Genomic DNA, 15,287 nt, shown 5'->3' on the forward strand with positions numbered 1-15,287 from the left:
GAAACCAATAAATCCTTATTGGGTCGGTTTCGGTCACTTCCAAACTCACACCGAAACCGGTGGAACCGGACCGAAACCGCACCGACCCGGACCGTTGACACCCCTACTCGTAGTTTTTCGGGGGAGGATTTTTTTTTTTTTTTTATTTATTTTAATTCGAAGAAAACCAAGAACATTACATATTGATCAAACTCTAACAGATAATTTGTCATATGAGATCCTAGTTGTACGATCCATAGCTTTATATGCAAACCTCTTAACAAGTTGACCAAGGTCATCATTTTTTACACAAATGGTAGGTTTAGAGAGGTAGTTGTTTAGTTCAATTCTACTTGATAATGTGGTCCATGGCCACTTCAAAAAATGGTTAGGCTTCATTAGATGTTCAAGTTCTTCTAGATAGCCCATATTCTATCCATGACCCTTCCTTGCTTTACAGATTCTCCTACGTCATGTAGTACTCCCTGGACTGCTGCCCCAAAAGCCTCTCTTAAACCCAAAGGGCCCATTGTCCAAATCCTTTTCATGAAATCACAAGTAAGGAAAACATGTTGAGTGTTTTCCTGTTCCCAATGACAAAGGTCACAAGTGGTGTCTAAATCCATCCATTTGTGCAAAGTCTCTTTAGAGGGGAGTCCATCCATAGCCAATTTCTAAAAGAATAGCTTAAATTTGGGGTGAATTTTGAGTTTCTAAAAAAATCGTCACCATTGAGAGCATAAAGACAAACAAGAACACCCGTTTCTTTAATACATGACACCACCAGAAGGGAGAGGGTTGTTGTTTCCTATGGGGGAGCGCAACCTCCATCAAAGCGTCCCTCAACCTGTATCTCTTTTGTTTATATAGGTCATTTCACATGGAATGATAGATACAGATGAGTAAGGGTGTTAATCGATTTGATTTTGGTGTATAAGATATGGTTCGGTTTGATTTATATTTATTTGGCTGAAACCAAAACCAAACTATTTATTAAATGCTTATTCTTTAGGAAATTAGAATAGTTTAATAAATGATTATGTTTTCACGGTTTTTAAATGGTGCATATTTTGTGATTTTACATGGTTTTGATCGTGATTTAATCCATACGGTTTCTAAACGGTTAGCAACCAGTTTGCTAGTTTATTCGCATACCTATTAAAATTTGTCCTTGTTGATTAAAAACTTCAATCTTGTATCAAATTCAATGAGCAATGAGGCATTGAAGGGGCAAGGTTTTAACTAGATTAAACTCATCTTGGACAGCCTCTATGCTCCTTTCTTCTTCTCTAAATTAAACTCACATTGGTTTGTTTACATGAAACTCATAATTTTAGTAAGTCATATAAGGTTTAAACAGGTCGATTTTGACGGTGTAAATAGTTCAATTTTGATGGTGTTAATTCGGTTTGAAACCGCAAGTTAAACAGTTAAAATCAAATTGAACCGTTTAATTAATTGGTCTGAAAATTGAAACCAAAATCGAATCATTTACTAAACGGTTTCATGATTTCGGTGTAAACAAATTGGTACGATTTCGATTTCAAATTCACATCCTTGCAGATGAGTCTTCACTTTGTCATAGAGAATAATAGGAGAAAAAAATCCTGGTTCATCTAGTGTTCCCCATGCCTAGACACAGTTGGGTGTAAAAAGACCTAGTTGCCCCCATGCGTGATAGACATTGTACAAACCCATAGAGGAGTTAACGAGGCCCAAAGCTACACTTTTGGAAAGCAAAGAAATTGATACAAACCAAGCATCGATGCAGTTGAGAGGAATTGAATCCTCAAGCAGGTACTCCACTCATCATTGCTAACCGTCAAACCAAGGCCCAAGTGTACTATGTGCTCCCATTCACCAAACAACAATCCCCTCGCCAAAAAAAAAAATCTAGAGAATAATAATAGGATTAGCATTGAGCCACCACGAGAACAATTCATTATACAAGCAATGTATAAAATTAAGTAAGAATTTTTCATATATTTGAAGGGAAAAAATGCCCTTTTTTTCTTCTTTTTTTGTGCAAAGGGCCCTCCCCAACATGGAGAGGGCAATATATTAAATTAAAGAAGGAAATAGAGATTTTACAATGATTAATAAATCCTTTGGTAAACAAGGAGACCCAAATACCCATTAAAGGATAGCCAACCGCCCACTTAGAAATTGCGTGGGTCACAACATTATCCATCCTAAAGACATGACGGAAACAACAGGAAGCAAACTTAGATCGGACTGAATATTCTCAACTACCATAAGAATTTCCACATGAGGCTGTACAGAATTTGACTCCAAACAGCTAATCACAAAGGGGTAATCAAAATGAACTATAATATGCTGAGATGGACCATATGGTGTCAAGTGGACGTTGTTAAGCAGGCAATTGGCCAGGCCCAATGTCTAATCTTTTTTGCTTTATATATGTAAGGGTGTCAATTTAAGAAACTGATTGGTTTATGGGATGATGTTTGGCCATGTCACTCTTTTGAAAGTTGAATTGAATTGTAAAATTTGGTCAGGTTTTAGTTTTAAAATGTTTATTCGATTCAACTCGATTTCGATTTTAGGCTAAAATCATCTGCTTGAACCAAATCAAATCGAATAAAATATATGCAAAATGAATCGGACCTAACCTAAACCATATTAAACCCTAAAAAGTTAAAAAACAAATTCTAAGGTTTCAGTTTTCACTTCGTCTCATCAGCTTACGGGTTTGATTATCTCCTTTTCTCACTTTACTACAATATTGCACTCTTAGTCGTTTTCTTTTTCATTTCTTTCGTTCTTCAAAGTTAATAAAAGACATTTCCAAATCTTGGAGGAAACATAAGAGATGACATAATAAAAATAAGGGAAAATGGTTTCTTTGGGGAGTGTGTCCCTTGACACATGGAGGAGGGGCAAATGACTGTCCACCCTCATGAAATGGAAAATGACACATTTGTTGATGTTTTCTCGTGTATTTTCATTTGCCCTTGCGTATGCATAGGAGTTGCACTCTCCCATAGGAAACACTTCCCCTAAAAGCAAACAAGTTAAACAAAATTACCAAAACCATATATGAATTGAATGAATTTGAATACAAAAATCGAATATGAACCAAATAAAAAACATACGAATTCAATTCGGTTTTAGTTTGAGGTTATGAAAATTATTTAGTTTCAATTTGAGGTTATCAAAATTATTTGATTTTTTTTATTTGGAGTAAGAACACTACCTGTTTGCGTTCTCTAACACTGTCTTGTGAAAAGGCGTCTCCCCCCCCCCCCCACCCCCACCCCCACCCCCACGCCCACGAAAAATAAGATGTTGTGCTTGGGCATAGAAAACAGTTGAGAGGTAGTGTTCTTTTCCCTTGATTTATACATATTATGTCTAAAACCGAATGAAAATCAAATCAAAAAATTTGAAAATAAAACGATTGTCACCTTTTCTTTTTTATGAGAAATAAAAAACTTCATTATTAATAATTAACAAGGGGTACATCGAACGAGTCTAACATATTTATAGACGGACATATTGGAGATTGCATGAATCCCCATAGACATTTGATAGCTGGAGTAGCTATGAAGTCATTATGAACATACGTCAGATCACCAAACTGTGAATATAATCGCCAAAAAACGTCAAACGAGAGTAAAGGCCAACTAGAACCCAAGGGTTAAGGTATGAGTTGAAGAAGAGGTTTGTGGGAAAACCAGACTTCACTAACACTCCAACCCCAGTCCACAGCATATAGTAATCCTGGTAGAATTCCAAATGCTTCTGCCTCCGCCACTAATCGAGAAGAGAGAACACCCATTCGGACAATAGCAAACTTCCCATTATATATAACACCAAAACACCAACCTGCTTGGGTTTCCAAAAAGTTAGATATTCCAATACCTACTACTATGTACGAAGACAAAAAGTTGAGGGGTAAGTATCTGGCTAAGATGACTGCGGGACCATCTGTAAGAAAAGCAGCAGAATCAGAAGAGTTAGAGCCTGTTTGGTATCGTTTCTGTTTCAAAAACGTCGTTTCGTGTCAAAAACTAAAATTTCAGTTTCTGTGTCAAAATGCAATTTTTAAACAAAAAAATGGTGTTTCAAAATTTCAGATTTTTATCGGGAACATTTTTTTTTTTTTTGTAAAATGAAACGAAACTGGGAAGACGGAACTCCAAAATGGAGTTCTGTCCAATCTCGTTTTTTCAATTTTTTTTTGTTTTCACTTTTTGTTCCAAAAAAACAAAAATGGATCATAAGTACACCAAACAGAAGATTCCATTTTTTCGTTCTAATAGAACAAAAAAACTCCAAAAACGTTTTTTTAGAACGATACCAAACGGAGCGTTAGTCAACCTGAAGACATCTAATTAAAGTAGCAACCCAATAGTTGATAGATTTTAATAATGCATGTGGGTTAAATTGCATATCTTTCATAGCTATATCATTATGATGTTTCCAAATATAGTAAATAATAATAGCAAAAAGGATGAAACAGTGTTTCTTTTAAGAATGAGAAGACAGGAGTGCTGAACAAATTAAAGACAACCTCTTGAAAAGAAACCTCATCAGGAATATAGGGTTGAAATCCAAGAGGGCTAGCTAGCCAAATACGTTTCGTTCGATCGCAATGTAGAAAATATATGAGATATTGTTTCCAATTGGATACCGCAAAAAACACAAGAGTCGTTAACACTTAACCATATAGACACCAAATTCCTTACCAGTAGACCATGTTGAAGTGTCCGCCATAGAAAGATTTTAAATTTGGGTGGAATGCTGACCTTCCAAAGAAATTTCCACCAACTAGAAGTAAAAGGAGAGATGACAGATGGTTGAGTACTACCTAAACGCTCATTAACAAGGCCCGTGCAGCAGACTTAGAAGAGAAACGAGAATCAGGTGTAAGAATGCATTGCCAAAGATCAGCTTCTGACGAGGTGGTTATTGCAAGCACGGCCGAACACAATTCCTGAGGCAGCAGATCATGCAAAGTTTGAGCGTCCCACCGCCCATCAGTCAATATTGAATTAATAGTAAAATTTAAGTCTCCAATAGGTGGAGGGCGGACCACAAGTCTGTGTCTTGAGGGAAGCCATGGGTTAAATCAGAAATATATAGAACTCCCATCCCGAGATGGCAGGGACTATAGTCTAAAGAAAAGGTAAGACTGTTTGTAATGCTATTCCAAATTTTGGACCCAGGCTTTTTCACAGTTATAGGGTCGAAAAGAGATGTATGATGGAAGTATTTTGCTTTGAGACATTTAGCCCAACAAGAGCCCTTCCCAATAAACAAACGCCATGCTAGTTTGAGGAGTAAAGCTTTATTGTGGGTGGAGGCATCACACAGCCCAAGCCCACCCTCCTGCAAGGGAGTGCAAATTCGAGTCCAAGAGATTAACCTCGTTTTTTAGGACGAAGAGGATGCCCTAGCCCAAAAGCAGGAACAAATTGAGTCAATGTCCAGGCAAGTGCATTGAGGAAGAGCAAAGCAGGACATCCAATAAAATGGAATGGAGGACAGTGCGGATTGAATGAGTATTCTTCTGCCAGTGAAAGACAAAAGATTAGACTTCCACAATGAAGGTATACCTTTCATGCGGTCTATAATAAATTGAAAACTCTTTACTTTAGAGCGGGGCTGCAAAAGATTCGTGCCAAGGAGCCGAAGTGATTAATTAGTTAATGCCCACGAGATTACACAGCCGTAATTTTTCAGCTACAGACACATTTGCACTGAAAAACAAGCCGCTCTTGGACAAATTAACATGTTGTCCAGATAAGTCAGAAAAAAGATCCAACATGGCCTTGATAGTCAAAAGATCCTCCATCGTAGCCTGGGAAAAAAATGAATACATCGTTTGCAAATAGGAGGTGTGTAATTTTCGGAGCTCTTCGACAAAACTTAATTCCTTTAAACATGTTTAAATCTCTGTAAGCAGATAGAAGACGAGACAACACCTCCATCGCTATAATGAATAAATAAAGGCTTAATGGTCAACCTTGTCGTATGCCCCGACTGGGCACAAAGTGTTCAAAGGCTGATCCCTCCAGTTTAATAGAGTATGAAACAGAGGAAATCAAGTGTTGAACTAAGGCACACCAGTTGGTTCCAAAACCCAAAAATTCAAACAGATGGGTTATCAAACCCCATTCAAGCCTATCATAGGCTTTGGACATATCAATCTTAAGTGCCACATGGCCTAATTTTTCAGTTTTCTTCTTTCTAAGAAAATGGAAAATTTCAAAGGCTAAGACAACATTGTCAGAAATCTACCTACTTAGTATAAAGGCAGCTTGAAATGGAGAGATGAAAGAAGGGAGAATAGATTTTAATCTGTTAGCCAAAATCTTTGCAATTAACTTGTAGCTCACATTATGGAGGCTAATAAGTCAAAACTCATCCACATGGGAAGCCTCATCCTTCTTAGGAATAAGGCACAACAAAGTATGACTCATGCCACCAGAAAGAGACCCAGTTTTAAAAAACTGATATATCAATCGGCAAACATCGGGTCCAACAATATTTCAAAACTTATGATGAAAGCAAGCTTGAAACCCATTTCATCAATTCCAGGTGAAGAAATTCACCCCTCCATTTTAGGATTCACAAACCTTAGTAGGATTTTAATACCTTTCCCCAAAATTCCTTCTGATACCCTACGTATGCTTTTAAAGCACCCCATGGTGACCATGGCTATAGGAAAACTTGGTCCTAGTGGGCACAAATATTTCCTCCACTTTAGGGTAAGCAAGCACGGCTTAATTCAAGGCCTGAAGGACCAGAATGAAACTACCGTGAAACGCTTTGGGCGCATCTCCGATAACGCAATCCAACTCCAACGCTGCTACTGTGCTACATACATGACATGTACAGAGATGTCCTTCCAAGCTCCCCAGAGCTCCACCCTCATCAACCAATATTGGAAACAAAAACGGAAGAGCAGATCTTGATATGTTTCACTCTTTGTTTCTTTCATCAGTCGCCAACTATAAGGGTACAATGCCTCCCTCCCTCTCATCAGCATCTTCAGTCCGAAATTCCTTAAAAATTCGTTCTGGGTTGTGCCTGTTTTCCTTAAATCATTCAATTTCGTTCCATGTAGAGAGAATTCGAAGTGGGTTTCACGCTAAATATAGGACAGAATGCACTCGTTGCTATTCTGGTGAAGGGGAAGAGAAGGTGCATGCATTTTTGTTGCCTGGAAGGAAATGAATATTAGGATTTGGCAGGAAAGCGTGGTGGGTTTATCTTTTTGATTTATTGCCTTTTAAGCATTGAATGGGTGAATGAATTCTTGATTTGGGTTTCTGGTGATCACTTTCGGAATTTAGACCCAGTTCTTGATTACTCTTTTTAGTAATGGACTATGTTGGGTGATTTGTCTTGGTTTTGGTCTTCAAGATATTGAAATACCTACTTGAACTGTTTGGTTCTTTGGTACATATGATATGGCTATTACTCCAAGTATGAAATGTCTCATGACAATTAAGCTGGAGGGGATCTCTTGCTCCACCGAGGCATTTGGGTTTTTTTCTAGTTTTAAATTTAGGTTGAGTCCCTGTTCTATAATGGAAAAGCATTGAGTTCGTTCATCTCTACTTTGACCTATTTGAATCTGAACTTTCTGTAACTGCTTTGTTGTGCTAAAAAGAAAAAATACTTGTTCATAGGTTTTATTTTATTGTTATGAACTGGGTTCTGCCCTGAAAGAAAATTAGTTTTATTTATTGTTATGAACTGGGTTTTGCCCCTGAAAGAAAATTACTTTTACTCTGGTTTGCGGCTTCTGTTTCTGATGACATGTGGAATGCAGCTAAGCATTAAGGCTTTTGGCTTTTGGCTTTTGCTATCAGTGTTTCTTTCATGAACATATCATGCACAAGGTTCTGTTGTGTTTCTTTCTTATATGCATTTTGTGTGCATGATGCACTGGCAAAGGATTTTGTTACATAAATTATTCTGTTATGTTGTTATTTGTGCTGAGAATGTCTTAATGCTGCATTTTCCAGATTGTTCGGGTTCTTTCAGAATAAGGTAGTTGCCCTGGAGCCTTTATAATATCCTTCTTGCTTTGAAGTATCAAATCTAATGTATTAATTAGAGTTTGTATAAATTTGGACCATTAATATTGATTTTTATGCTATTTTTTCATTATGCTATTGGTTTATTGATTCAGGTGCACTGGTGGGTGATAATATGTGCCCTCTTTCTTGTTGCTTTCCATTCCATCAACTTGTTGAAGGTGTCCGATACTATTTTCTATAATCCATTGTGTTTTACTTATCAGATGAAGTATTTTAAGTTTGTTTATGCTTTGTTTTTTGTATTATTTGATTTTTTTAAAAGACAGTTTGCATTTATTCATTGTGCATATTATGATGTTTTAAGTTTCGTGATCAATTGTCTTTTGTCTTGAAAATATTGATGAGTTTCATGAATCTTTGGTTGATGGGAAATATTATTACAATAAACAATAGAATAGATCCGACAGTTACCAATGATAACGTGTGACTGGTGACATTGCCACATTTTGCCTTCTTCCTTGTGAAATCTTTGGAGGGCTAACTAGTTCAGTGATGAAGTTTTATGATTTTGGAAAATATGGAGCTATGTTAGCTTCGGAAATTTTCCTGGCAGATAGCTCTTCTGAGTAGCTATTTGATGAAAGAAAGATCATACAGACAAGACAGGCAAGAAATTTTCTGAAGATGGGTTGTTATACATTCGGAGCTATTGATTATTAGAGGAATATAGGAGTCAATTTGGTCTATGTGGATTCAATAATACAACTCCTCTGGTCATGCCTCCTTTGGAGTGGGGGGGAAATTCCTGCCAGAGGCACCATTTGGAAGTGGTTTGAGAACTTTTAGAAGTACTGTTGTCAAAGTTAAGATGCTGCTGGAAGGAAGATTCTGTTCATCCTTAGTTCCTACATTTCATTAAATCTGTAATGGGGACAATTGCCTGAAGCTTCGTGTTTGGCACCCAAGCGTAGAATGCTTGTTAGAGGTTAGTTTGTTGGCGGACCGGGGAGGGGGGGGGTGTCAGCTCTTGTGGTTCAACTTCATTGTCATCATGTAGACTGAGGACCTTTTTGTTTGTTTTCTGGGTGTGGATCAATAATTTGAAACAATGGCTACTGTATAGTGATATCATTGGATGTGAGAAGATTCTTCCATTTCAAGAATGACCAACTCTTAATGAAAAATAATATAAGCTGTGGGACCAAACTCAAAAATTCTGAGTGTGTTGGGTAATATCATAGAAGAGCTGTCAATGGTGGGAAGCATCTGTCATAAGAGGGTGAACAATGGTCATGGGATAGCGCCACGGGAGGGAGAAGAAATGGTGACCATCTATCAAGTAAAGCTCTGGATACAAGCATATGGGTCACATAGCCCATTCCTAACAAGCCAATGCTGGTAGATTTTTTTTTTATTTTTTTGTTTGGGAGTGAATGCTTGTAGAAAGCTCATCGCTTATTTTTTTAATTCTTTAATTTTGATTTATACTACTAATCATATGAGGTGACACAATAGACGATATACGGGACAGCTGGAGACATGGGAAGTAGGGAAGAGGTGCTTTGATCCCTTGAGCAGCCCATTCCTAACCGAGCCAATGATCCTTTTGTTTTGTGCTAGCCCCCATGTTTGAAGAGAAAGGCAATCAGCTAGCTTGGTAGCTTGTAATTTTAAGAGTGTGATATCTTCTTGGTTTTCTGTCCTGGTGGGTCTCGTGGAAGTGAATGCTTGTGCAATTCTTAGCAACTGGGAGGTATTTTATCAGGATTTTTAGATCTGTGCTTTTCAAGGTTTGAGAAAGCAATCTAGAGAAAGAACTACACCAGGATCACATAGAGTCAATAGAATCAGGTTATGGACGGAATTTACTGAAAATAAGAGAAATTTGATATCACAATATCCAACAATTAGATTTGGATGTAATTTTGCATGAGTGTAGAGAAAAATCAGTGATCTAACTAGCAAGAACTAAGAAAGTACTCTAGGGTTTGATGATCAGATCTACGGAACATATCTGGTTCAATCTACCAAGTAATTGATCAGGTAAATAAGGAGGAGTAAGCAAATCAGATTTGGAATACCAGTCCCATATGCACTGCTCAACAGCTCCAAAACTCGTTGAGGAAAAAAAAAAATCTTAAAAAAGTGGTAAAAATGTCTCATGTTGGGAAAAAATGGCGCTTTTCTTGGCCAATTTTGAACTATTCTTGGAGAATTTGCTCCCTCGGCCAATTTCAAACTTTTCTAGGAAAATTACTTTTTTTTATATGTTTGTGTGTCTGATACAGAAAACAAATATATTTTTTAATGGGTGGTTTGGTTTTACAAACAGCCAATTTGTTGTAATGAACTGTCAAGGTGCTTCTTTGTGTGGTTGATTCTCCCACCCCCCACCCCCCCCACCCCAAAAAAAAAGGGAAATTACTGGAAATATCCTGGTTTTGGCCTCACAACAGATCTTTAGCAGAAGAAACCTTAAAGGCCTACTGATCTGGATCTAGGTATATTGATCCAAGATCTAGATATTGATCTGAGTTGGGGTTCATGCTTTTTTGGCTTCTGTTCAGAAAATATAAAAAGAAAATACCACTGGAAGTTCACTGCTTGTTCAACAAAAAAGTTTGAAATGCCCTACTTTTCCATTCAATTTTTTGGAGCAGTCTTTATGAAGTTGTATTTCAATATCCTACTTCTTCCTCTCTTGCCCTAAGCTTTATGCACTTTATGTTTCAGATTATCCCCTCCACCTTCTGTCCAATTTTATGGAAATAGTCATCACTCTCCGGTGAGGAATTATCTGAATGGGATGTAGGAAGGCCCATTATGTCTGGACTGATTGAAGGACTTCCTGACACAGTTGCGCTTCAATGCCTTGCACGGGTGCCGTTCTATCTTTACCCCAACTTGCAGCTTGTTTGCCATTCATGGAGAGCCACTGTTCGCAGCCCCGAGCTTTTCAAGGTTCGACGGTCGGTGCATTAGAGGAGTTCTTGTGTGTATGTGCTTTTGAACCTGAGAACTCATGGCAACTTTATGATCCTCTCAGAGACCTTTGGCTTACGCTACCTGTTCTGCCATCAGAGATCAGGCATCTTGCACATTTTTGTGTTGTCTCTACGGCAGGGAAGCTGTTTGTGCTTGGTGGTGGCAGTGATGATGTCGATCCATTGACTGGTGATCATTATGGTACATTTGCAACTGATCAAGTGTGGTCATATGATCCCATCCTCCGACACTGGGATCAGCGGGCATCAATGCTAGTATCCCGTGCAATGTTTGCATGTTGTGTGCTGGAAGGGAAGATTATTGTTGCAGGTGGTTTCACCAGCTGGCGAAGGTCCATCTCTAAGGCCGAGATCTATGATCCAGAGATGGATGTTTGGGTTCCGATTCCTGATCTCCCTCACACTCACAATTCAGCATGTTCTGGGGTGGTGATTGGTGGCAAGTTGCATGTGTTGCACAAGGGGCTGTCAACAGTGCAGATCTTGGAGAATGCTGGGTGTGTGTGGAGAGTCAAAGAATATGGTTTGTTGCAGGGTCCAATGGCATTCGTTCATGGAGAGCTTTATGCGTTGAGCCATGGGGTCATATTCAAGCAGGACAAGGAGCAAAAATTGCAAAAGATGGTGGCAGCAGCACCAACATCAGCGTTGGACTTCCAAAGTAGAATTGGGTTTGCAATGATCGGATTAGGCAATGAACTTTACATGATTGGAGGAGTGATTGGTCCTGGCCGATGGAATGTAGGCATCAAACCACTTTCTGATGTTGATGTCCTTACAATTGGGATCGAGAGACCAACTTGGCGCCAGGTCTCACCGATGACACAATGCTGTGGCACTGTACTTGGATGTGCACTGTTGAGGATATAATGTAGCTTTGTCTCAACTTTGTTGAGAACTAGTGGTGGTGGTGCTGCTTTCGTGGGTTTCAGTCCCTCCCAACTGCACTGTTCAGGATCTAATGTTGCTTTGTCTCGACTTTGTTGAGAACCAGAGGTGGTGCAGCTTCTTGTGGATTTCAGTCCCCCAACTGGAAGGAAATACTCAGCTTCTGTTTTTGTTTGTGAACACTACCTTGTTAAATTTGACCAAATGCGAGATATTTTGTAAGAGGAATTGCCATTCAGTGAGGCTACAAAGAATTGGGTGATTCATTGGCTGCACTAGGGGGATTTTAAATTATAATATATCAATGAATTTTTCATTTATAATCTCATAAATAACTCTGCCCATCTTTTCTAACTTTAATGATGCTTATCATTTGGATTTAGATAAAGTTCTTGTAAGAAATTAACCTGAAAAAAAAAAAAAAAGGAAGAGCAAAAGCAAAAGGGTTGGAACATGGGTTGGATGGCACCCGACTATTCTCACGGCCTAGCCCCACCATAAGATGATAAGAACAGTGTAGAGGGTATCGGGGGAATGGGCGGTATCATCAACTTCATTAGTGTTATTACTATTTTGTTTCCTTTAATTATTATTTCTTTCCTTTTTCTTGGCTTTGCTTGGATCCATGTAGTTGACTCCATTAAGTTGGGATAAGGTTTTATTATTGTTATTATTGTTGTTGCTATTTTTGTACAGTAAGACTAGAAGCCTAGAACAATGAGGGGGATTAACAATTTCGTATAGTATGGGGAAGAGCATTTATAACCCTAGATGTGTGTATTTATTCTCGTTCCCAAAAATAAAAAATAAAAATGTGTACCCTTATCCTTCACCAATGGTGCTGAAAAAGTTTTTGCTAAAATGTTTTGGGAATTATACGTGTAAGTAGCCATAATATAATGAAACCAATTTAATGGTCAATAAAATCACTTATCATATGATCCAATGGTTTGAAAACATAGTCTGGCGCAAGCAATGCCCAAACTAAGCAGAGGAAAAAGACCATTGTGCCCTCCTTTGTCGTGCATTAAAGATGCTCTTGTATGCTCTTTCATTAGTCCTCCGCACTAGTGTTGCTTATGTTAGGCCAGCACTCTTTTTTTTTTTTCATTGGTAATTGTTTCCAATTTTTTCAAATTAAAATTGATTGTAATTGATTCAGCTTAATTGGTCCAATTGCACAACTACTCCACGTCATATCCCCCCTCTACCGTAAGGTGTAAACAAGTAAAAAAAAACACACACACACACACACACACATGCACACGCACAAAAAACACGAAAAACTAGTGCTGAAAAATCTGCAAATTGTGGTGTTGGTAGTGTGAAAGCCTATTAATTCAATAGAAACAAGTGGTAATGAGGGGAAGGGAGGGCTCCTTTGTCGCGCGGCAGGATGTGTGGAGTACATTTAGCAGTCAAAAACGTTCAAGCATGTATTCCGAGGCTCCCAACTATAATCTAAGGCGTTTCTGACCGTTGAATGAGCGTGACAAAGGATCCCAATCTGAGAGATAGGGGAGTTCAAAAGTCTCCATCTCTCGTTCTCTCTCATCTCAACTACTCCTAACTCTTTTTTCTTATCTTGAATCTTCTTCATGATGAGACATATTATAATATTTAATCAATTTAAACATTTTAATTGGTTATTCAGTTAGATGGGCATGTGACGCAATGGTTAAAATTGTACTATTGCAATATGTTGGTCATATGTTTAAAACTTGAAAACAGCTACTCCTCTAAAGTAACAATGTAAGACTGCCTACATTTGCCCCCTCCTAAACGTCCACTAAAAATTAAGCTGATTATATACTAATCAGTTCGATTTTAAAACAACCAATTTTGGTTCCGACCAGTACACCAACTCAATTGGCTAAGCACTGGGCTTGTTAGCAACCATTACTTGAGAGTTGAGATGATCCTTACTCCTCATTCATATCTAATTGTGTACAAAGTATTCAAAATGAGTTGGTAAGGTGGCCGCATCCAAAGCAATTTCTAGCCATCTTCCTCCCCTACATGGATGGGTCCCTCTATGGCTTGGAAAGGAGCACTTAGACACGGATCTCAACACATGGACGCATACCCTAAAGAATTCCTAGCCGTGGAATGTGTGCCATGCCATAGAGAAAAGCCATCCCTCTCTTTAATTCTCTTCTTATATATAGCGCAATCAGGTAAAGTCCTATCAGACCCAATCCTGTGATGAGAGGATCATGGAGGGAGCTTCACCTTCTGCAAACCAAATGAAGAAGAGATGGGAGGAGCAAATCTCTGAGTCTAATATCTCTCTTCGACCTCTACAACTCTCAGACTTAGATGCTTTCATGGCGTGGGCATCAGATGATCAGGTGTCTCGCTTCTGCACTTGGAACACCTACACTTCTAAGGAAGCTGCATTGAATTATATAAAAGACACTGTTCTTCCCCACCCTTGGTACAGAGCTATATGCTTCAAGAACCAAGTGGTCGGCGGGATCTCAGTGAACAAACCAAAATCCGGCGACGACTCTTGCCGGCGGGAGCTGGCTTATGGGTTGGCGGCCAAGTACTGGGGCCGTGGGATTGCTACTCAGGCGGTGAAGTTGGTGGTGTCTTCTATATTTAAGGAGTGTCCTTATCTGATCAGGCTTGAAGCCATGGTGGATGTTGATAATATAGGGTCACAGAGGGTCCTTGAAAAGGCAGGGTTCCATAAGGAAGGTGTTCTTAGGAAATATATTATTGTTAAAGGCAGAATTGTGGATGTGGTGATGTATAGTTTTCTCTCCACTGAACTAAAGCTTGTGGATTAAAATGGTTAATAGTTCTCAACCCATGAAAAATAAAATTAAAAGATTATATATATAGTTTGTAATTAATTTTGTGGGAGTAATTGACAATTTATCCAAAATTAAACAAATAATTTAAAGTTTAATTTGGCATGCTAGTGGTCTTGTTTGTTCATATCCAAAGATTCAATAATTGTCTTTCCATTATCCTTCTCTTCTATAAGTATTTCTATCTTCGAATTTTCTAAATTTTTATTTAGATAAAAAAAAAATTCACTGTTTTATTTTTTATAGAATGTCTCTTTGAAGCGAAAATAGAATTCATCCTTTGTTTTCATTGTAAGATTTTTCCTGCAAATGAATATTTTACATGAAATTTTTATTTCATGTGAAATCAATTTAGGTCAAAACCAACAGTAAACAATCTCATTATATATGATGGTTTTTCGTTTTCCCTCTATCGTAAAGATAATAATTGATTCAGGCAGCCAAATTTGAAAATGAGTAATTAAGAGTTCAAAGATAAGCCTAATGTCCATTGAGAGATCCCCTAGAGCATAAGTGGTATATTTTCTCTAATGGTCAATATTAGGTTTGTGGCCTAATAACTTGATTAATATAAATGG

General features: G+C 38.1%; 1 protein-coding gene and 1 pseudogene across 1 annotated transcript; both read left to right on the forward strand.

Annotated features, from left to right (window-relative positions):
• The first annotated feature begins 6,507 nt into the window (after positions 1-6,507).
• On the forward strand, positions 6,508-12,222 carry LOC122092156 (annotated as a pseudogene).
• A 1,864-nt stretch (positions 12,223-14,086) lies between these two features.
• Positions 14,087-14,754, forward strand: LOC122090501 (uncharacterized N-acetyltransferase p20-like). The gene has a single exon (XM_042660122.1). It carries the CDS (start codon positions 14,107-14,109, stop codon positions 14,683-14,685), a length of 579 nt encoding a protein of 192 aa, XP_042516056.1. The 5' UTR covers positions 14,087-14,106; the 3' UTR covers positions 14,686-14,754.
• The last annotated feature ends 533 nt before the right edge of the window (positions 14,755-15,287 follow it).

Source organism: Macadamia integrifolia, chromosome 10 (genome assembly GCF_013358625.1).
Source record: "Macadamia integrifolia cultivar HAES 741 chromosome 10, SCU_Mint_v3, whole genome shotgun sequence".
NCBI classification, from domain to species: domain Eukaryota; kingdom Viridiplantae; phylum Streptophyta; class Magnoliopsida; order Proteales; family Proteaceae; genus Macadamia; species Macadamia integrifolia.